The following is a 23,714-nucleotide window of genomic DNA, read 5'->3' on the forward strand; positions in this document are numbered from 1 at the left end:
TGTAAAACCTTGCACACATGCTAATGAATAAACATGCAAAGAATTTACAGCTCCTTGTAAAGGTGTGGTGCACTCATTTAAAAAAAAAAAACAAAAAAAAAACATTCAAGCACAATTGAGTCAGGCTCATTGGATGTAATATATAAAGAAAATTTACACAGTCTTACTGAAATGACCTTTTTACCTGATTCCTTTGGCAGTCTCGTCTTCATTGTCTGTCTTGCAGGAACTCCTACAGCAGGTCGAGTTTCCGCTGAATCGGCTGTTGAGATGCAGAAAACTGGATAGCAACATAAAGCTGTAGAAAGTAGCACCATCCCTTTCCATCTGTTTCTTCTCCTTCTCCCCCCAATGCATTGTGCGCCAACTGTCACCCTCTCACACACACACGCTCACACACCATCATTCCTCATCTTGCTTGTTATGATATCCTCATCCATATGCCTGGCCTCCCAGTTATGTTTCCCTCTCCCAGTATAACACCACTACTGCTACCACACACACACTGATAGATGTCACCCCTTTTCTTGGCTAAACCAGCCCCCATCAACCCCCCCAAGTCTCACACCAGTGTAGAAAAAAATCTCAGCTGGTTATATTTGAAGGTTATCTAATTGGTAAACATTGTCATTTGTTGTGAGGCTCTTTAAGAGGCCAGGGTTTAAAAAAAGCTGTCTGAAGTAATCTGTCCGAGCAGATCTGGCTGTAGTGGTTTTACCAAACTTAAGCAACCTAGCATTGTGTTTCTGAATTGTTTAAGGTTTATCGGGTTAACTTTGAAGAGGTTGCGGCGTAGTGTCAGGCTTTTTTAATTATTATTATTTGTTAGAGCTCATTATAAACCAGCTCTGGTAGTAGTCACCAAAGTTTTAAACAAAAAAACAAGTCACCTCACTGTGCGCTTTGTTTTTTTTTGCAAGCAGACCAAATAACTGACATTCCTTCGTCCTCAAGTTTTCACATTTATCAGCTCATCTCTCTGTAAGGAATTGAATAAAGAGAGCTGCTGGGTTCATTCGGTTCAAGCTCAGGTCTCACGTCTGGTAAGAAAGGCCAAACAGGGTGTTTAAATTTTTTTTTTTTTTTTACTGAATTCCTCTGTGCCACATATGATGTTTTATCACAGATACTTTGCCTTCAGCAGGATCGTCTGCTTTATCCACACAAATATATTCAAACTGTTGCATCTACTGTCAACCTGCAGCACGTTGTGATAACTGAATAAGGTTTACCTGTGCAGGCAAGCCCTCTTCCGACTGAGATCTGCGCCCTGCTGACACCCGAGTTCACCACTGCTTGTTAAGGATTTTGTTTTATTATACTGTAGCCATTTATTACTACTGTATCTTTGAAATTGCACTACTGTAAACAAACTGTGGCACATTAACTGTAACAACCAAGCAATCTGTGCTTTTATTTACAACTGCTTTTTACCAGTTAGTTTTGTATTTATTTAGCCTGTATTCTATTAAATATTTCTTCTTTCACAGCTGATCACCATTTTTTTGGGGGGAGGATGTATTGAACAAATATTTGTGAATATTGCTTTCTAGCTTTTGACTTTTTATAATGTATCCTATTCTGGCAGCTTAGAAACAGTATGGTGGGTCAGGTTGCCTTGCAGTGTCGGGGTGGACACTGCAAAAGGGAAGGGTTTGTGTTTTTTTTTTTTATGTTGCATAACTGAGTTTAATGATCAGGTTTAGGCAATAAAGTGGACAGGCTACGGCATTAATAAGAGACGAAAGAGAGAGAAAAAGGGTGGCGTAAACAAAGGAAATGGCAGCAACAATGACATAAATTATAAGGCAACAAGACACAATGAACCACATGTTTGTACTACACCCAGAACCATAAAAGTATCAAATGTAAGTGCTTTCTGTTCTTGAGTTACTAATTCTCATTTCTTTTAGATATAATAGGCTTTGTGATGGAATAAAATATAGATGAGATTTAATCATATTTAGAATACAGTTGGGGTCAAAGTGCAGCATATTATTTATTCACTGATGTTAACATTGTGAAAAACTTTTCTGTAATTGATTTGAAATTATACCTTTAAAAAAAACATGGAAGAAACACTAAAATATTCAGATTGGACGTACCATTCAGTATGGAAATTAACATAGTTGGCCCTTGATTGTATGAGCCTCTGGACAGTATTTGAGATCCTACTTGCAATTCATAATACATTTAGCATTTTTTATTTGTATGAATGGATTCGATTTTAGTGGAGGCTCAAGGTAGCCCCTCTGCAGAGCTGAACCAAGAGCAAAGGGGACCATATAAAACAATGGCAGTCTCAGAAATGTAATAGCAGTTTATAAGAAGAGCCATTTTATGAATTAAGCCACAGTTATGGTTGTGTGTCTTGGCACCTAGCATTCTGCCCTGAAAACCTTTAAGTACTCTTGGGCCAAAGGCTTAGCTGATTACACTTATGCTGATTAAAATGTGAGCTAACGCTTTTTAACGCTTTTGTTACACTGCAAAAGGTTTTAATAGTTAACTTTAGGTTATTACACAAACATAAGATAACTTTTTTGTTTAATTTGGTGAACAATTATTTCCTCTCAAGAGTTGCTCATTTCTGTATTTACTTTTTGAGAGACAGGACGGTTTTTTACCAGAAGATCTGTAAGGAGCCCTGAAATAAATTGTAAAGCTGTTGAAGGCGTTTGTTTTGTTTTATTTCATGTCTGCTTGGTGCTCAATGACGCCCTGGTTTAGTCAGGTGATCCTACAGTAAGTAACCGAAACCTGCGCCTGTCCTGGGGGCTGCTGGCCCTTTAAGAGGAGCAGCAGGGAGGAGGAGGAGGAGGAGAAGGGTCGGAGCATCTTGGCTGCGGTGTTTTTGTCTCTTGTCAGTGAGCGCTCCTGGGCCGAGAAGGTTGAAAGGATTTCCAGAGAGGGGGCAGGTAAGAGCTGCCCGTAAGTTTTATTTCCCCTGTTTGAATCATAGCTTCGCATCTCTTTCCTTAAACGTTTCGGGGCACTTCAGACGACGCGTCTTTTGGAGACTTTCTTTGTGAAGCGTCGCCTCTGTCCATTCCGCCGGTCCTTTTCTCCGAAGTAACGGGCTATTAATGCACTAAAACACCCCTAAATGCAAATTTGCGTTTAGATAAATTTTCAGAATTGATGCAAGCCTTTTTTTTTATTAGCATTTTTACATCCCCGTTTCTGTTGCTACCTTTGGAGGAATGTGTGTCGGATTCGCTTGTCCCGTTTTTTTTTTGTTTGGAGCATCATCAAACGCGCTCCAAATTTAACCAAAAATGTGTTTAATAATCCCACTAATAATAAAATACATTCAGGCTTTAAAGTAAGGCTCTTATTTCAAAGAGTGAATTCATGTATTTATTTTGGTTGCAGAAGATCTGTGCGTTTTGCAACAGCAGCCCAAATTCATGGTTGGATATTAAAGATGAGAGTTCACATAGAAAGGTCTTTACCTCACAGCCTTAACCATTGTTTATAGATTAAAGCCGTTTCAAACGTTGTGAAAGCTAAATAATAAAGTAACTTCTGCTTTTTTTTATTTTTTATTTGGCAGTATTTGACCACCGAAGACATTTTTTTTTTTTTTTTTTTTTTCAAAATAAAAGAAAAAAGAAACCATTAGGATTACAAAACTTTTCTCTTGCCAAAAACGTGTTGCCGGATTTCAAACTTTAATTTAATTTAGACATTGAAAAAGTCAATTGAGCCTGGAACTACTCTGGGGAGAGGGTGGGTCCCAGGCATCCCGCGACTTCTCATTACTTCCAGATGGTTTTTTCTTCCTCTCCTTACTGTTTGCTCTCAAATCTGCTGGTCGGTAGTCACTGGGATGAGGTTTTATGGATGAAGTAGGACAGGTGGAGTGTAAATTAACGCAGGTTGTCTGCACTTATACGAATATAGTTCTACTTTTTCTTATAAAGCACACTGGTGACTCAACTTACCAATTAACTAGTATAAGCTTAACAGGCATAACTAATAATTTTCTAAGGAAAATCCATAGGATACAATCGTTTACTATTTGAGAATATATAAATATATATATATATATTTAAAATAATAAACAATTGTATTTTGTAAGCATGCAATACACTTGTTTACTTCTTGGCCTCTTATGTTACATCACACTTCAGGATCGAAAGTATGTGGCATTTTCTCCAGATTTGTCAGAAAACACGTCAGATGTTGTTATTATGGAGGACATGAAGGTCTTGGCAGGATGTGGGGGTGTACTCATCGGCCTGTTTCACTTCATCACACAGTACTCCACTGTCCCGCTGTTGTATAATGACTTGCTGGCTGTATGTAATCATATAACAGGGCAGCTGCATGGCTCTCAGACTTGGCCTCTGACTTCACTTTTGGCTTGTCACGTGGAAAGAGAAGTTGTTTAGGCCTCTAATGGCGCACCTCGTTAAACAAATTTCATTTTGCCCTGCAGTGATGGCTGCGTATGTTGAGGGCAAGAGAAAGTTTTTCCCTTCCTGACTTGTAAAAGTCACAATTTGAGAATGTTTTGGTCAGGTCCGTCCACTGCCGGAGTTCCCCTCACCAGGTTTTGGAATGTGGTTGCCTCATTATAGGGTTCGGACCCAGGGGTGCTGTGGTGGAATGCAGAGCTGTAAACCCCATTTGCACAAAAGGCCACACGCCGAGCATTTAAATGATTTGGTGAGACTAATGAAATTACACCTCATGGACTGGTTTGTCACCGTGTGGCTTTATTACAGATTAACTTCTCCAAGTTTTATGCAATGCCTTAAATTTTTATGGGTATTTTTTGGTATATAAACAACTGAGTTTTGTCTGTTTACCCTATTATGACCCAAAGTCCTAAAAATACTCCTATATTCTCAAAATCTTCTGGAAAATCTTAAACTGTCTTCTAAATTAACTAGAAGCTCAAGCTGAAGTTGTTGTAAATGACTTGACCTGTCCTGTTTTTTTTTTTTTTTATTGATATAATTTTCTAAAGACGTTCTCACTAAGATTGAAATGCAAAAGCACACATACATACGTTACATTCATCTAGTGTGCTGCTTTCCAAGTTAACTGTCACTGCATGACGTTTATGTCCGATAAGATAATTTGTCTAGGGCTGGATTAGTTTATAAGCTGAGGGATAAGCATACAACTCGGTAATACTAAAGTAATAACGGCCCACTGCAGAAAGGACAGCAAAGATAATGCTCCAACATAACAGTTGATTAATTATACCAGTGGAGAGATGTTTATAGTGAACATATGGTCTAAATCTTGCTCCCAGATCCTGGAAAGAGTAATTAATTATCTTGCTGAATAATCTGACTGATCTCATCTAATACCTTGATGACTCAGAAAAGCCGGCTGAACTCTTCTGTCCAGCAAATGTCTTAAAGATGTTGGAATAATCAGCATGGTGGCCGTTTTGTTGTCCTTATTTTTGCAGAGCATTTTCATCAACGCTTCTTCTCAAATCAGGAAGTTATTGATAAGATTGATGAGAGGAAAATACTTAACCAAACCGCAGTGGGATTGTTTCTTCTCCTCTCTGTGCTACAACAGACGCCAACGTGATCTTTCAACCCTAACTTTGCTCTGACCGGCTCTCCACCTCGTCTTACTGCTGTCTGGAGTTCGTCGCTCTCCACCTCCAGACTGGTCATTTTCCTCAAAACATGGACCCGCAATCTGCTTCCCTGTCTCAGCATCACACTTAACACCCCACCCACCCACCACACACCTCCACAACTTACTCAGAAATCTTCTCCAAAAACTTTTCTTTTTTTAGTGTGTATCTTTTTTCCGGTGCTGCTCCTTGCTGCTCAGCCCCACCCTTGCTCAGTTTCCTGTTGGAGGTCAGCACAATGACCAATAAGCTAGACTGGCGGGTATTTACTCTGCTCTTGTTCCAGGAGTAATATGAGCTGGCCAGCCCCTCCTTTTGGCTTCACTCTGTACCACCAGACGGCTTCAGCCCAGTTACTGTCTGCTCCTCCACACCACTGCTGTTTAATGTGAAAAGCAGGCCATTATTTTTTTTTTAAATGAACATCCCTTTAGGTTAGGTTGTCACTGCAGACAGCATGTCCCTCCAAACGTAGTGGAACACACTGTCTTACCACCATAATATGAGATCATCTGGCTTCAGCGCAGTTTGGCAAAGGCGCTTTGTGTCAGGCAGAGACGTATTCATTTTAGCCTCTTATTCAGGTGATGACAGAGATTTGTTGTAATATGTTTCTGATTTTTCAGACTCTCAGGATAAATCACTTAGGTTAAGTTTTCTCTCTGGAGCAGAGTCGTCTTTATTGACCTTTAAATACATTTTAAACTTCTTGTGAACATCTGAAATGGGTGTCTTCTTTGTGGTTTGCTACTCAGCTCAAAAAATGCTTTCTTGTTGCATTGTGTTGCATGTTGAGTTTCTCTGTCGTCTGTCTTTTTTTGGTGGGTAGAACATGCAAATGACGGTATTCTTTTAGGCGTAACCTTTAAAGACAATGAAAAAACTTTATTTACTCTTTGTAGGGGGCCCTTTTAGTCCTTTTTTGATCTTTCTGGTGTTATTTCTAAATTAAAGGCAGCAGAAGTTTAACTGAGGTTCATTCTGAAGGAGAACTTGCATTTTTCTCCCATTTAAGAAGTTACAGCCTTTTCTTCCTTTACATTTCCCATCTTCCCCTCCTCATTTTTCCTCACATTCTGCTCTGCTCTAACCAGATCTATCCCTCTCTTGCTTTATCTTTTTTCATCCACTCAGTTTTGCTCCCCTTGTTACTCTTTCTCCTGGGCTGGGAGGAAGTGACTGGGTTGTTTTTGTGGCCTTGGGGAATACAGAGATGAAAATCCCCTTCCTGTAACCCTTTTTTTCATCCGATCTCAACCCATTATCTCTGTTTTGCAACATAAATTAGCCTGATATGATGACACTAGGACATAAACTGATAAGAGACTTTTTTTTTTTACTTTGCTGAGCTAATGAATGAAAAATTTGCCTTTTTCTCGGCAGCCTGTTGCTGGTGTTTTCTCAGGGAATTAAAAACTGTTAAATCATTTGGTTTTCATGTAATTAATGCTCCTTACCTGAATAAATCAACTTAATAGCCACAGCTGTGTTGGTCGATCTGTGGGAGTCTGCAGGCCTCAGACAGTGTTGACTTGTTGGGGGATTTGTGTGTTTTCAAGGGAGGCGTGGGTGTTTTGTCAGTCTCCTCTGTAACAGTTGGTATTTTTTCTTATTCTATTGCAGGTTTTATAACAAAATCATCTGTACACAGTAGTTTCTTGTTGATCTCAGACGTTCTAACAGTTTTTTATGAACATGACTAAATTAGATCTTGACATCAGTTGCCTCAGTGGACGTTCTGTTTCTTTTATTTCCACTTACTTTCAGCATGTGGGTTTTGTAGCAGCACTTCGTCAACTGTTTGTTTGTTTTGAGGCAAATTTCCTCGCCACACACTCATGCACATACAGTTTCTCTCAGCCTCTCTGTCTCTCAGATGCCCCTCCTTGCTTTATATTAGAACCAGCTGTGGAGCTAGCAGCCGAATGAATAGCTCTTTGTGATTTGGCTGTCGTTCTGGGTCTGAAACGATTTGCTTCTTCCACTACCTTCCCACCCCCCCTCTCCACCCTTCAGCGGTACTGGCATGACAACACTATTAAACAATGGACTGAACAACCCCGAGCCCTGTTATGATATTATGCAAAGGTCACCCTTTGGTAATTCTCAGAGCCTGCAGACAAAATGTCGACCGCACATAAACAGACTGGCCCGAATCTTAGCTGAGAATCTGCAGACACTGTCATGTAGCTTATCCACTGAACACTCATGCAGTAGTTAAGTCTCCATGAAGGGAATCCATTAAAAGCATCATGCAATCCATCTGGGCTGCATAGGTGATGGCTGTTCCCACCAAACTGGAGGGTGTGTGTCTGTGCTAGGGATTTGGGAGTGTTAGTCACAAGAAAACAGCACTCATTTCCCAATCACATGGGAAGGCAACTCCCACATGTAGCCTTGAATTGATTAGAGTACCTGGAGAAAAATTGCGGAACAGGGTGGGAGGAGAGGAGCTCTTAAAATTAATCATGCGTAGCTCATCTTATAGGGGTTATATTCTTGTATGTACAAACTTGGCAATAAAGCTGATTCTGATTCTGATTCTTCTCATCCGAGTTGTCAGTCAAACCAAAGGAATGTTTTAGGATGTCCCTTTTTCCCACCTGTGTTTAAAGTGTTGTGGTCTGTTGGTGCTGTTTTATAACCTGCCCGTTTTTGTCTCAGTCAACAAAGGTTGATGACTAAGTAAAGATATTGCCCTTATGTTTGAATTTCCAGTCTTCTGAATGCTACAGTAGAGCATAGACAGAGAAAGTTCATGTTTTCTTTGTTCATATTTCCCGCAGGTGTTGACTGTTAAAGGGAAAGAGAAGGGAGGAAGATCGAGGAGCCTGGGGAGGAGACATCCCATCCTCACAGCGCAAGCAGCAAGTATGGAACAGAAAATAAAACCCCTTTTTTTCCTAATTCAAAAGCTTCAGCAAAATACCCACCACAATAAAACCTGAGAGTAGTTATATAATGGAAAAATCCTTCATCCTTGGTCCAGAGGTATTTCTTTTGCAGCAATACCACTTTGTAATCTTTTGTAGTGGCAATAATATTAATATAATGAGCCAATGAGTCTGTTAATCTTAGTAGGGCTGACTTCAGAATGTAGCCTGGTATGTTAAATGAGTCCTAAGGGTGGTCTCAGTCCTCTGACACACCAAAGAGACAAGAATGTTTATGCAAGCTGTAAATCAAAGCCAGTCCAAATTCCCAGATGGGATGCAAGAGTTTAGTTAAAAGAAAAAAAAACTGAAGCACCAAAAAGTTTGCACAGGAGGTGATGAAGTCGCAGCGCAGTGCGGTTAGTCTCGTGACATCTTACAGGACATACCACAGACATGTAATTTGTGCTGGATGACCTGCATCTTAGCCCCTGAGGGCATGCTTAATCTTAATAGCAGGTAATGGAGGGAGTAGACCAGGCGGTGTGGGCTTCCTTTGGTGTGGATTCAATAGGGGGTCGGGCTGGGATGGCCAGGGAGAGGCTTCTGCAGAGTGGTAGATGTTTGAGAGCTGAAAATGGGAAGAAGGTCAGTTGTGCTACAACGCTTATGGGAATATGTGCACACATGGAGACGCATCTGAGGCACCCCCATTTGCCACTGACGCAAAAACAGATGTGGAGGCCTGGTGGTGTGGGTGTTTTGCGAGGATGATGTGGGAGGAAGAGCTTCCACAGAAGCAAAAGGGGGAAGGGACATTTTGAAGCACAGAGTAACTTGAAGGGAAAAGGGAGAGAAGAATGTTTTGGAATCAGGACAAATTTAGCGGACGTCAGCCTTTGTGTCTGGATGGGATGTTTGGTGACTAAACTGCCGGCTCTAATTATATCTCATCAACTTTCCCCCTTCTGTCCTCCACCCTCTTGCCCACAAACTCTCACACTCTGTCACAGTCACTGTGTCACTTTCTCACACATTTAGCCATACTGACACCACACTACAATCAGTTTCAAACTTAAGCTGGAGATAAACAGACTTAAAATAAAGCCTGAAGGTGAAGAGCTAAAATTCTTTTTTCTATCATTATATAATTTAAGATTACCAATCCATCTTTTTTCTCCATAAACGCGCACAGTATGTAGTATGTTAATGTTAGGCCGAGGAACGATTTATATCGAGGATTGAACGCTAAGAGGGTATAACTGTTTTTAAAAAACAGTTTTTATTATCACATTAAAACTAGAACTTTAAACACAAATGTATAATTTATTTTAGTTGCTTTTAAAAACAAAAGTAATGGTCAACCCGACTGCTGTTGATATAAAATATGAATTATTACACTAAAAATGTTATCTATAACATTTATTTATTACATTATGTATTATTTTTGGTAACTAGACTTAAGCAAAGATTCTGAATTAACAACTGCTAATTGTTTTCTTTTAACACTTTTACACAAATTATTCACTTTTTTGTACAGAATCCATTAAAAATTATTAGTGGCTGTGTTCTACTTAATATTTACATGGAAATGAAATGGTAAATCAGTTGTTGATTTATTGTAACTATGAAGGAACCTTAAGCAGCCTTACTGTCATAATTATTTACATTGTAAGCAGAGCGGCCATCGCATGGATATGGAATAACTAACTTCGACTCTTCTTCCCTCAGTGAAAACATCCACACTGGAGAGTATTGTTGACCAGTTAAATGTATGGTGCATTCACTGACCTGAAATAAGATAAAATTTTTTGTTTCTTACCAGCCGATCACCTTTTCAAAATTGTCAGTACCTGTTTTCCTATTCTGTTCTTTATAAAGTAACACAAATATAAGAATCTGATATTTGTGGGTTAATTAGCTGGACTACCTGCTCAAATACAGTGTACAGTTGCCTGGTTATCAGACTTGTTGGTTGCTCTTTGACAACAATGCCTTTAAAATGGCACAACCTAAATAAGAATGTTGAAGGTTGCTCCTTTAGTTTCTAGGACATGCTTTTTCTGACCAGATATGTTTCCAAACAGCGAGATTTTTCTTTTTTTTGTAAGCAAGTGGAAAGTGTAGGGGCCTAATGTTTGGCCAGCTGACCAGCAGTGTACAGCAAGGGGTGAATGCATCGCTTATGTTTAACACAGTCAGAGAAAACTCTTGTCACTCGCATTCTCGCATCTCAGCAAAAAAAGACTTTAAACTGTAGCAACAGAATGATTGAACATTTTTGCACTTTTTAACGATAACTTTATAAAACCTCAATATACCTTGACCCATTTTATCAGCCCATGCCCACCTGGTGGGGCATTTAGTAAATTCCTTGTAAAAAAAAACAAAAAAACGTTAGTTCATTCTTTATATGCTTTCCAGCTTACTGACCCTTACACCAGTCTGAAAAAGAGAGCTTTCAGTCAGTAAGTCAGTCAAATATCAAATTGTGTCTGTGCATGAATGCATGCAGTACTGCATTGTCACACCTCCATAGTATGCAGTCATTTCAGTGTGTATGGGTGATGAAGAAGCACAGATGAGGAGAATCACACAGACAAATTTAACTGAACACAGCACTTCCAAAATACCAAGTTTCTTTAGTCAGTGTTTCCAATTGCCCTACATTTCACGAACGAGCAAGCACCAGTTATGGTCACAAGACAGAAAAAGGGAGGGAAGAAGAAAAGAGAAATAACCCTGAGTCAAATTGAGTATGTCTCAAGAAATAAAGCAGAGTTTGTTTCTACTCACACTTTTTATCTTAGCTTCTATGAGCCATAGATAAATGATGTTCTACTTCACTGCGGCTGGCTTAAACATTCCTGTTCCCACAAAGTGTTGACCTAGAAAGTTAATCTTTTCCAAGAAGATACAAAATCTAAGTGACTGGCACGAGGGGGGGCTCTTTGTTGTCGCTGCCAGCACGTTAAACGCAAAAAGTAAAATCTTTTATTTTTAAGAAATCAAATGTATCGCCTTTGCAATAACAGCTGGATTCAAGTAAATTCAGGGAACAGTGAAAAATAAAAAATGAAATGATCAGCCCCCAAAATCTCCTGATCATCAGCTGATACCAAGAAAGAGATACAAAGAAGTGATGTGGAATTGGAGGTGAGAAAGAGCAGAGAGAGACAAAGTTGGTGTGCACAGATGATTCCTAATAAGGCTGTAACTGGCAAATCTCTGTGCTGGATTCAGCTGCCAGGAAACTTTCCCCCTGCAACTCTTCTCATGCTGCTATGAACAGAAGCAGATACACAATCAGCTGTATTTGAGAGACAGAACAAGTAAAATTAGAGGCTGAGAAAGCCATGCAATGTAGTAAAAGAAACTATAGTGTGAGCCGCTCACTCATTGTATTCAGATCGTTCAACTATTCACCTAAACATTTGGTATTGTTAATAAAGGAAACATTCAGGCAGCTCATTATTCATTGAAACCTGTCTGTCTCCTCACAGGTGAGAGTTTGTGCGTGACTGAAAAGCAGCTGCTGGTTCATCATGGCTCAGGTGCTGCACATGGATCCCGGCTTCCCAGGTTCACTTTCTTTTATATTTCACTGATAATAATAAGAAGAAAGACTAGACATATGCTACGACACTAAATCTATATAACAAAATCCAGAAAAAAGTAAATGAATAAAGTAAAAATGAGCTTTTGGATTATATAGTAAAAAATCAGATTTCCTAAAGAATTATTCAGAAAGTGAGTTTTTTCTTCTCATCTTTCATGGTGCCACATATATCCTTCAGTGTTAGTAGCTGATGAAAGATAGCTCCTATTTGTCTGAATAAGACCAACTAGATGCTAGGCTATTTGCTGGTTCAGTAAATAATTGATTAAATTATTTCTTTTCTAAATTACTTTTTAATTTTGAAAGTAGTTCGGTTATTTAGGACTTTTAGGCCCTTCTTTCTTAAAGTGAGACTTAACCACAATCCCTTTGATGTCTAATTAGGTGGATTTTACAGAGTGCATACACTAATACACAAGACTCCAGAGATTATTCTAGTTTTTTAAAGTCTAATCCCAAGATTAGACAAAGATTGATTTCCTTCCTCTGCAGGGAAACTCAACTCGCCTGTTCCTCCAACACTGCACACCAAAGAACAGGAGGCGCCCTACTCAGTGGAGACCCCCTATGGCTACCGTCTGGACCTTGACTTCCTCAAATATGTTAACGACATAGAAAAGGGAAACACTATCAAAAAGGTGCCTATACAGCGCAGGCCGCGCTATGGTTCCCTGCCTCGAGGCTACGGCTATGCTGGCTCCTGGTGGACTTCCACAGAGTCTCTGTGCTCCAATGCGAGCATGGAGAGCAGGCATTCCTCTTATTCTTACTGTGCCCCAGGCTACCACACATCACAGAGACCAAGTTTTAGTACAGCTCGGGTGGAGAAGACCCTGTTAGATGCTCGCAGGAAGCTGGAAGAGGAGAAGGAAGGGAGGAGATTCTCTAACCTTGGCAGCATGAACAACAGTGTGGCAGGCTCCAACACCTCGCTTAGCAGTGCGCACAGCTTCAACCGGGCACATGGTGGAGGTGGGGCCTTTACTCCTATGAGCTCGGGCCTCTCAACACCAGTGACTCCGACCCCTGCGCATTTACAACATGTCAGAGAGCAGATGGCTGCGGCCCTCCGGAAGATAAAGGAGCTAGAGGAGCAGGTGAAGACAATCCCTGTACTCCAAGTTAAAATCTCTGTGTTGCAGGAGGAGAAAAGGCAGCTCAGTGTCCAGCTAAAAAGCCAAAGGTTTCTTGGACACACTCTGGGTTTTAGCCGAGGCCGACCCCGTGGGGAGCTGTACATCGACATTCCTGAGGAGGAGGTGGGCACGGGAGCTAAAGGCACCAACAAGACAGCAGGGCCATTGTCTCCAACTGAAGTCTCTAAGCAGGATTCAGGCTGTGAAATCGAGGACACAGTGATTGTGGGTGGAGCCCGACCAGATGCTAAGAGAGAAGTCCGCACCATTGGAGTTGGACCAGAGGGCTCTAGGGGCAGTTGTGATGTGGGGGTCTGGGTTCAGGAGAATGATTTGGGGCTTCTCCCTGAGACAGAGGTGCTCAAAGATCAAGTTGGTCAGCTTGAGGGCAAGCTAAAAATGACTCTGCAGGAGCTGCAGGCTGCACAGCTGCAAAAGACCCTTCAAGCGGAGCATCCAGTAATGGCCACCAGCATAGGGTGGCAGGAACCACAAGACAGCAGCCTGCACACTATGGTCAGCTTCACACAGCAGCCTCATCAGAGAGAACAGAGAACTGTGGGGATCCAGGTGTACACATTGGAGAAACCTACCGTGGTGGAGGTGGGCACGTTCCTCCGAGCAAAGACCTGCAGCTCTCCGTCACCTCAACCAGCGGGTGGAGTTACAGAGGGTCACCAAAAAGGACAAACTGAAGGTTTGTGTTAAGCTGATGAAGTAGATCGAAAGACTGAGGGGTTTCCACCAAAGCAGTTCCAGTGCTACTTCAGAGCCAGTGCTCACCTATTAACATCAGTTCCTTCTCACCTGGTGTAGAGACCACCTTGTTAAAAATAATTTAGAGTTGCATTTAGTCTGCTTAATTCAAGACAGAACCACAATAAACCATATGTCACTGTCTTCCATTTTCCTGCAGATTCATGTAACTGGTGCTCAATCAGTTGCACAATGCTGCATTTAGTCATCATTTCTCAACTGAACGTACAAACACAATTTATGACTTTGTTTATAAATGTTGAGTCTTTTGATTTTGCCATCTGGCATTTATCAGTCTGCTCAAGAATGGTTTGTAACGATTCCTTTACCAGAATCATAAATACTACTAAGAAGTTGGAAATGCCAGTTTGCATTGCGAATAATATCCGCAAACACAGTGTTTCCTAATTGAGTGATAATCAGTAACCGGTTTACAGGCGTAATCAGACAAACCCTGTGATATGTATAACAAAGTCCATACACTGCAGTCTTATGCAGATTGTACACAGAAAATATCACAGGGCGGATAAAACAAGAGAGATGTTTTGAATGATGTGGCTGTCCAAAAAAATGAAGCCCTTTTTTTAGCTGTTGTTTTTTTTAAAACCATTTAAAAACTTTCTCAAGAACAAGCACCGAAACTGCTTTGGTCTAAATTAAGCTACGAGTTTCTGGTCTTTAACGAAACATTCATTTACACAGGAATGTGCAGAACCTTGTAAGCATATTTTTCAAAAAACCTGGAAAGTGAAACTGAAACAGATGGTACAGGAGCAACTCTAGTGCTTTAGAACTGATTGCATCAGACTATATGTTTATTATACTGTTTCTCTTTCTTATTTGGAATGATTTTACTTATTGAAGTTCTTCCCATGTCTCAGAAGGTCCCGTTGAATTACCAATTGCAGTCAGCTCCAAGCAGGTTCGTGACGTCCTGAAAAGTGGATTGTCCACTTCTGTACCTGTCAGTAATCCTGCCATTGTTGTAGCATCTGGTGATCAGATCGGTTTGGAGCAAAGCAAAGAGTCCCACGAGGGCTTTTCTAAAGCAGGTATGTGGTTTGAATTGATTCAGTTGTGCTTACTTGTTCTAAAAACATGTCACTGTACATTTGGTTGATGATGTCTTTCTTTTAGCCTCATCTCCCCAGTCCTCGCTGAGATCAATTATGAAGCGGAAAGCAGACGGTGAACCAGGCTCCCCCTCTACAAAGAAAAACCTGCAGTTCATTGGAGTGAATGGAGGGTGAGTGGCTATTACAGCAAAGCAGCAATGAACCATTTTTATCCACTGAGCACTGCAATCATTAAAGCCAAAGTGATGCTGCAAAAATAAGAAATCAATTTTCAGAAATAAATCAAAGGCAAAACCTTATTTTCTATGAACTGAGTTACAATATTTCAGAGAAATAAAAGGTGCATTTTCTTGCAGCTATGAGTCCACGTCTTCAGATGATAGCAGCAGTGAGAGCTCAGACGATGGAAGTGACTCCAGTGAATATCATGAAGCAAGAGAAAAACTTCCAGAGTCCACCAACCAGCACCAGCACATACCTGTTAGTAAGACGTCCCAGCCCCAAGAAGAAAGCACCAGTGTACCTCAACAAACTGCCATAAAGATACCAGCTATAACCCACCTGCCGCATAGCTCCAGCCAGTCTGCAGCTGTGGACACAAAACTGTTAGAAAAAGCTCCTCAGTCACTAGCAACAGAGTCTGTTGACCCAAAAAGTGCCTACGAAACGACAAATTCCACCTCAGCTGCCCCAGCCAAGGATTCTGTCTCCACTGTGGACCAGTTATCAGATAAGCACACCTCCACTAAGAAGGTCACTTCCACATCTAGCGCCGAATCTGCAACAAACGCCGTTAGGTGTTCTTCAGCATGTGTCGCTAAATCTGATGAAGTTGCCGCTCATTCAGAAACATCTACCACCTCCTTTCAGCCAGAGTCCAAAGCAGCAGCTGAGAGTATTAAACATGACACTTCTAAAGCAGTCAGGTAAATGTAGACACAGTTTAATGACAATCTGCCAGTGAGGATTCATACTGATTGTTCCATTTTGTCTGTTTGTGCAGGCTGGAGCTGAGTGAAAACCTGGTGTCAGCTCTGTATACTCTGCAGAAAGCCCTTAGGGAGCCTAATGCTTTCAGCCAACAAGCAGCAGTAGGTCTCCAAACTTATTCAGTCATTAACTACTTCTAGGAAATCATAGAAATAAATAATTAATTTTTCTGTTTTGCAACAACAGAATCACATGCTTTGTTAGATTTGATCTTAATTCTACAGTGTTTTGCAGAAGTATTCATGCACATTGAGCTTTTCTCAAAATATGTTAAATTACAACCACACACTAATGTGTGGCTTTTAATGTGATAGAAAACCACTGAATAGAGAATTGTTGTCCAGTAAAAGGAAAATCTTGCAAAGTTTTCAAATTTTGCTCAAATAAAAATCTAAACTATCTGGCCTGTATTTGTGTTCATACCCTGAGTCAGTATTTAGAGACGAGCCGTTTGCAATTGCAGAAGCCAGTCATTTGGAGTCAATGCCCACTTTGCACATGTAGACACTGAATTTTTTGCCTATACTTTGTTGTAAAATAGTTCTGTCACATTGGATGGCGTTATTCTTAGGGTCGAAAGTGAAGCTCCACTCCAGTCTTATGTCTTTTGCAGCCTATAACAGGTTTTTGCAGGGTTGCCTTGTATTTATCTTGATTCATCTTCCCCTCATCTTTTACTGGCTTCATTGTCAAGGCTGAGTAAAGCATCCCCTAAGCATGATGCTGCCACCACCATATGTTTATGTGAGGATGGTGTACTCAGGGTGATGTGAGGTGTCAGACACAAAAAGTTTAAATTTGGTCTAATCTGACCAGAGCTGCTTCTTTTTACATGTTTGTTGTGTCGTTGGGGCAAACTAGAAATGGGACTTCCAAAAGTTTCTGTAAAGCAACGCCTTTCCTCCTGCTACGCTTCCATAAAGGACAGATTTGTATCATCCATGATTAATAGTTGTTCTCTTAACATATTGTCCCACCTGACCTATCTGGTGCTGTTTGTTTACTGATGTTTTCTAAACAAACCTCAGATGGATTTAAACTGAGATTAAATTACACACCGGTGAGGTGTTTACCAGTTAGGCAGCTTCTAATGGCAAATGGTTGCACTTAATTATTTGGGGGGGGGTATCAGAGAAAAGGGGCCTGAAAACGTTTGGGGATTTTTCTCAATAAAATACATTGAAGTTTGTAGTTGTAATGCAATAAAATGTTAAAGGTTTAAGTATGAATAATTTTTCAGGGCACTATTTGACCAAACAACAACTAAGCATCTATTTTGTATTAAATCTTTTCCACAGCTAAAACCTCAAACAATGCAAATAATGCCTTTTGCTCTCGCCTCTGAATTCATGACACAGTCATGCCTTTGTACTCGACCAGCAGTCTGTTAAACGTTTATTTGCCTCAAGCATCCTCATTGTGTGTGATCACAGAGGACCGCCTACACCACCGTCCTACAGGAGTGGCTACGTGTGTCCTGTCACAAAGCAGCCAACATAGCGGTTGTCAAGGCCTACATGGATACCTTCGCCTCCATCTCCCCTCAGCTGCTGGAATTCGTGATCAACATGGCAGACGGCAACGGGAACACAGCGCTCCACTACACCGTCTCTCACTCCAACTTCCCTGTGGTGAAACTTCTGCTGGACACTGGTGAGAGTTCAGATATTTCGTAATCACAGACACTAACTTTTTTTGTCACAGTGTGTTAAATAAGGTAAATAATGTGGTTTTGTGTGTTTTTTACTGAAGCACAGACATATTAAGTATTATGGTGCAATTGTTTCATATTGGCATAAAAGCTCTGTAGTATAGGAGGTGAAGTATTAAACAGTTTGAAATTTGCTTTAAGTATTTTACAGGTCTGGAAAAGTATCGAAAAAGAAAATAGACTATGGAGAAATATTATTATTTCCAGACTTTATTCCCTATATTATTGTCTAATAGCTGTGTCCTCCACTCCTCCCTTTTTGTCTGTTTTCCTTGTGTTATTCCTTCTGCCCTTCCTTATCCCTTTCCTTCCTTCGTCACTCTCTTTCTTGTGTCCTTCATTCCTTCCCCAATTCTATCCTTTCTTGAATATTTTCTCCATTTTTAAGTCTTTGTAGTGTCATTTCTTATTTTTTTCTCTTTTATTGTGTCCTCTATCCTTTGTGTCCTTTTGCACTTCCTTCCTAGTGTCCTTCATTTCTTGTGTTTCCCCTTTCCCTTGTCTACCTCGTTTTCTTCCTTCTTCTCTCTTTCTGTGCTTCTTCGTGTCCTTCCTCACTTTTTGTCCTATTTTTCTTTCCTTTTCTTCATTCCTTGTTTCTTTCTTTCCATCATACCTAATATTCTTCCATCTTTCCTTCTGTTCATTCCATCCTTCCCTGTGTCTGTCTTTTTTTAGCTTCCTTCCTTCACTCCTTCTGTCCTTCCTTGTGTCCTTCCTTCCTGCTTTGTGTTCTTCCTTTCTCACATTCTATCTTATTTCTTTCCTTTATTCTTCCTTCCTTGTGCCTTTCCTGATTTTCTGTAAGTCTGCATAGTGTAAAAAAGTATGCCATAGGATATTTTAGCATTTAAATTTTAAAATGGGTGAAATTAACTGTAGAATATGCAAATTGGAGACTGGACAAATTTTGCATTTTTAAATAAAAATATTTGAACCCGAGAAACAGAACTACAATAGTAGAAACATTTATATTAAGGAATTAATCTATTATAATTATGACTAAGACATTTGATTGCATCTCAATTATTAGTCTGTCTTTTACATGTCATACAATGCCATTTTCATCTTCTGCTGCTGTATCACCTGCCACACTGATTGCCCTCTTTACCTGACAGGCCTGTGTAATGCTGACAAGCAGAACAAGGCCGGCTACACAGCCATCATGTTGACAGCTCTGGCCGCCTTTCACTCTGACAGCGACCTCCAGACTGTCCTGGAGCTGCTGCGCACCGGGGACGTCAACGCCAAAGCCAGCCAGGTGCGCCCCCTGCTGCTCCTTAAAGTTTACTGCATCTATGTGCCTCCTAAAACTAATCCGAGTGAAATATTTTCTTTTTACGAAGAAGTGCTGTCTCAATCTTCGGGTCTGCATGTGTGTTTGTAGGCTGGTCAGACAGCGCTGATGCTCGCAGTGAGTCACGGACGAGCGGACATGGTTCGGGCGCTGCTGTCCTGTGGAGCTCAAGTCAACATCCGTGATGATGATGGCTCCACTGCCCTCATGTGTGCCTGTGAACATGGCCATGTGGACATTGTTCGTCAGCTCCTTTCTGTCCCAGGCTGTGATGCAACACTCACTGATAATGTAAGCATTTCAAGTCCACCTACTGTTATAAATCCCACTGTTGGCCACCATCTAAGTAGCTGTCATCTTACTGTGTCATGCAGGACGGCAGCACTGCTCTGTCCATCGCCCTGGAGGCCAGTCAAAACGACATCGCTGTACTTCTGTATGCTCACCTTAACTTTGCCAAGCCTCCTTCACCTGTGAGTACTGAAATGGGCTGCTAAAAGACTGTTATCAAACTGCATTAAGTACAGACCCATTCAATAAATTAGAATATTGTTGAAAACTTCCATTTATTTCATTAACTTAGCTCACTAAGTGAAACACATTATATTGATTAACTGCACACAAACTATTGTTTTCAAGCATTTATTTCTGTTAATTATAAAAAAAACAACATTTAATATTAGAATATTACATCAGACTAATAAACAAAACGTTTAATACAGTAATGTGGGCTTTTTGAAATATATGTTTTCTTAATGCTTTAAGGTTATTTTCAAAAAATACTCTTAATCTGTGGATTAAGTATTTGGAGTAGTAGTGGAGGAGTTTAAGTATCTCGGGGTCTTGTTCACGAGTGAGGGAAGAATGGAGCGGGAGATCGACAGACGGATCGGTGCGGCTGCCACATTAATGGGGGCACTGTGCCGGTCTGTTGTGGTGAAGAGAGAGCTGAGCCGAAAAGTGAAGCTCTCGATTTACCGGTCGGTCTACCTTCCTACCCTCACCTATGGCCATGAACTTTGGGTCATGACCGAAAGAACGAGATCCTGGATACAAGCGGCTGAAATGAGCTTCCTCCGTAGGGTGGCCGGGCACTCCCTTAGAGATAGGGTGAGGAGCTCGGCCATCCGGGAGGAGCTCGGAGTAGAGCCGCTGCTCCTCCACATCGAGAGGAGCCAGTTGAGGTGGCTTGGGCATCTATACCGGATGCCTCCTGGACGCCTTCCTCGGGAGGTGTTCCAGGCACGTCCCACCGGGAGGAGGCCCAGGGGACAACCCAGTACACGCTGGAGGGACTATGTCTCTCGGCTGGCCTGGGAACGCCTTGGGCTCCCCCCGGAGGAGCTGGAAGAGGTGTCTGGAGAGAGGGATGTCTCGGCGTCTCTGCTGAGTCTGCTGCTCCCGCGACCCGGTCCTGGATAAAGCGGAAGACGACGAGTACGAGTACTCTTAATCTGACAAACAATCCTCACTGGAACACATGGAACACTGGAACACTACACTGGCTAACTAGTGTTTTTTCTAATGGTCTAAAAAGAACCCTAATGTGAAATGTAAAATGTTTGGTGGTAAAATCCTGTGGTTGCAGAGGAAAATGTTGATAACCCAAAACATGACCAAAAATTATCACCTCGAAAAGACAATTTATAAAAAAGGTGGTGCTGGTGCAGATTTAATTAAATTTGATATTTTATTTTCTTGAACTAGTGTCAATTACTCTGGGGATAATCTGAAGCAGTGTAGTATTCAACGCCCAAATAAGTAACAATATGTTTTTATTTATTAATATTTATTTTCCGTTGTTATTAGTATTTATTACAAAATAAAGGAAACCGAAATAACATAAAATAATAAAATGTACTTCAGCCTTGTCATTATTTAACACTAATAGTAAATGTCAGTACATAGAGTCAGGTCAGGTTGGTTTAAATAGATTTTTTTCCTTTAAAGATAAAATTATCATTTAAAAACTGCATTTGGTCACATTTAAGAGTGACGCAAAATAAAACCAAAAGAAATTTGTAAGGTGGCAAATGCATATTTACACAACTTTTATGTTTGCAAAGTTGCATTTATCTAAACCATAAGACTTCTGCAGAAATGTTTGGAATATAATGACCTAAATAAAGATATCTGATCAAAATTCAAAGCACTATCTCAGGGAAAAGGAAAACCCAGAAACAGTCTCAGAATTAGCTTTATTGGCAAAGATTGGGTGAACAGACAAGCAAGTGCTCACAGCGTACAGACGTTAAATACAGTATAAATCTATAAATTTTACATGTATGTGAATGTGCAGCCAAATTCTTTATACATAGAGAAAAGGAAAAAAGAAGACAGTGCCGGAGGATGTACAATCTCTGTTGGGCCTTCTTCTGAACAGTGCCTATGTGTGAAGACCATCTTATCCAATCCAATCCAACTTTATTTATAAAGCACTTTTGCACCACAGCAGACCAAAGTGCTGTACAGAAACTAGATTCCAACACAGCTCATAATTTAAAAAAAAAACACAACACCTTACACAGTGTCAAAAAGCCAAAGAAAACAAGTACGTTTTAAGACGCGTTTTAAAAACAGACAGTGAAGGGGACTGTCTGAGTTGGAAGGGCAGCTCGTTTCCAAAGTCTTAGGTCCCGAGAAAGGGTGGCTCCTAGGAACCGGAAGTGGTCCACAGCAGAGACAGTGCTGTAGGGGAATATGAGGGGAGGGGGTGTGGGGGGGATGTGTTTGCTGGAAGTCCACCATCATCTCTACAGTCTTGAGCAGGTTAAGCTCGAGGTGGTTCTGACCGCACCAGTGGGCCTGTCGATCCAATTCCTGTCTGTATGCAGACTCCTAATTTGTCCTGGATCAAATCAATAGGAGTGGTGTCATCTGCAAACTATCAGTTCAAAAAAACATCAAATATCAACCGTCAGACATGATGTAGAGGAATGATCATTTGTGATGACTTGACAGTGACTGCTTGGCACCTAGGTCCTGAGCTACCAAACCAACTAGAGATACAGTAAAATAAGCAAAATGAATCTCAATTTATTTATGTTGTCCAGTTGCTTCATCATTGCAGGTCTGTTCCTTGTATGTTGAGAAAAACCTAAATCTTCACAATATTCACAAATGGTTGCACTTGGGCTTTAGGTCACATAATTAATATTAGGAATAGCATATATTTTACAAGCTATTTAATGACTTTGAATGTTGCTCATCAAACCTCCTACATGGTCCAGCTCCCTGGGAATGTAGCTGCTATCTACTTCTTTTTTTATTGATTGATTTTAGTTATTTGTTGTTTGCTTTTTTTAGGTGACGCCTAAGTCTCCTCTCTTGGGTTCTTCTCCTCCATCTGGTGAACCAAAATAATCCACACTCCTGCAGTTGACAGCAGCTCCACAGCTACTCCACTCATGTTTCTCCATCCATATAATAAAAAAAAAACAGTGAGTTTGTACATGTGTTTGTTTCACCCTAAATGTTTTTTGGTACATTGCAATGTGCATATAATTACATGACAGCTTAAACCATTGTCATATGTTAGTTATTTCTGTCTTTTAAAATCTCAGTTATTGTGGGAAGTATACAGTAGGTATGACAAAGCGAACATGTAGTCTCATCAGTCTAGCATTGCAACATTTCAGTTCTCTACGCTGTTTGTGGTGGCCCTTACAAGTCAAAACTGTAAACCAAATTTCATTATCCTGATTAGTGTTACTCAATTCTCATTTTATTCATAATTTGTCTCATTTTAGATGTTATTAGGGGCAAAACACACATGAAAAAAAGCTGTTCTGCAGTAGCATGATTATGTGTGACCATTACTGCCATTTGGAATAACAAAAGCCAGCCGTTTCATAAATAAGTGTCCTTGCATCAACTAGCTCATTGGTGCTACTAAATAACACAAAGGTCACCACCTCCACATTGTGTCAATATTTACACCAGAGTATTTTTATATTATTTGTTTTTATTCTGACCTTATTCAGGACCTCTATTGATTATGCTTTTATTTCCCAGGTAGTGGGAAACTTATTACCAGAAGACAAATACAAATTTTATGCATTGGCAAATTATACCAAAAGATCTCTTTCCTCAACTTTAAGACAGTGTGTAATACATGGTCTTTTTTATTTATTGCCAGGAAGGTGTCCTCAGCAGTGGTAAGAAGACATTAGATTGTATCAGTTTATGCAACGTGTGTTTGTAAGATTAACTGGGTTGAACAGTGACTGTCAGGGAAACAGGAAGTGAGTTTTTCTGAGTCTTCAAAGTGTGTCTTGTGTAAGATATAAATACTGAAATAATATATGCCAACACAAACTCAGAATGGTTATGTCTGAAGTCTAACTCAACAAACGTGCATAGGCTGTTGATGTCAAAATGTCTTTTCCTTTTTAAGGATTTTTTCACCTTTTCATATCTACTTTCTAGTGAAGATTTTTTGATAAACCTCAGATTTTTTTTAATTTAAGTATCTATCTTTTTTATACATATAGAATTTTTAACCTCACTCCAATTGTATGTAATAGCACAGCTGTTGTTTTTTTTTTCTGCTGGTTTCTGTAAATTATAGACTTTGTCTTCTGTAATATGTGTGTTTTGAAAAACAGTTACTTAATAAATGTGCAGCACATATTTGTCTTCTATT

At 40.3% G+C, this 23,714-nt stretch overlaps 2 protein-coding genes across 8 annotated transcripts in view; both read left to right on the top strand.

Moving 5' to 3' along the window:
* LOC124862725 (dedicator of cytokinesis protein 7-like) overlaps nucleotides 1-2,669 on the top strand; it is a 33,075-nt gene extending 30,406 nt beyond the window's left edge. For all 4 annotated transcript variants that reach the window (XM_047356796.1, XM_047356798.1, XM_047356799.1 and 1 more), the window contains one exon: nucleotides 227-2,669. In XM_047356796.1, coding sequence (XP_047212752.1) covers nucleotides 227-257 — 31 coding nt within the window. In that variant the 3' untranslated portion in view covers nucleotides 258-2,669. The remainder of the gene's footprint in view (nucleotides 1-226) is intronic.
* A 174-nt stretch (nucleotides 2,670-2,843) lies between these two features.
* Nucleotides 2,844-23,701, top strand: kank2 (KN motif and ankyrin repeat domains 2). Of its 4 annotated transcripts, XR_007037055.1 has the most exons (14): nucleotides 2,844-2,918; nucleotides 8,398-8,482; nucleotides 11,988-12,066; nucleotides 12,596-13,936; nucleotides 14,877-15,047; nucleotides 15,133-15,241; nucleotides 15,428-15,997; nucleotides 16,075-16,162; nucleotides 17,495-17,714; nucleotides 18,891-19,033; nucleotides 19,160-19,360; nucleotides 19,444-19,542; nucleotides 22,376-22,509; nucleotides 23,208-23,701. XR_007037055.1 is itself a non-coding variant. In XM_047357238.1 (13 exons), exons 3-13 carry the CDS (start codon nucleotides 12,030-12,032, stop codon nucleotides 22,430-22,432), a joined length of 3,036 nt encoding a protein of 1,011 aa, XP_047213194.1. In that variant the 5' UTR covers nucleotides 2,844-2,918; nucleotides 8,398-8,482; nucleotides 11,988-12,029; the 3' UTR covers nucleotides 22,433-23,701. The 4 variants fall into 4 exon arrangements, 3 of the variants coding, with proteins under 3 accessions (XP_047213194.1, XP_047213196.1, XP_047213195.1); XM_047357238.1 differs by having other exon boundaries at nucleotides 22,376-23,701; XM_047357240.1 differs by having other exon boundaries at nucleotides 14,880-15,047; nucleotides 22,376-23,701.
* Nucleotides 23,702-23,714: the final 13 nt, after the last annotated feature.

The sequence above is a fragment of the Girardinichthys multiradiatus genome, chromosome X, assembly GCF_021462225.1.
Source record: "Girardinichthys multiradiatus isolate DD_20200921_A chromosome X, DD_fGirMul_XY1, whole genome shotgun sequence".
In the NCBI taxonomy this organism is placed as follows: Eukaryota; Metazoa; Chordata; class Actinopteri; order Cyprinodontiformes; family Goodeidae; genus Girardinichthys; species Girardinichthys multiradiatus.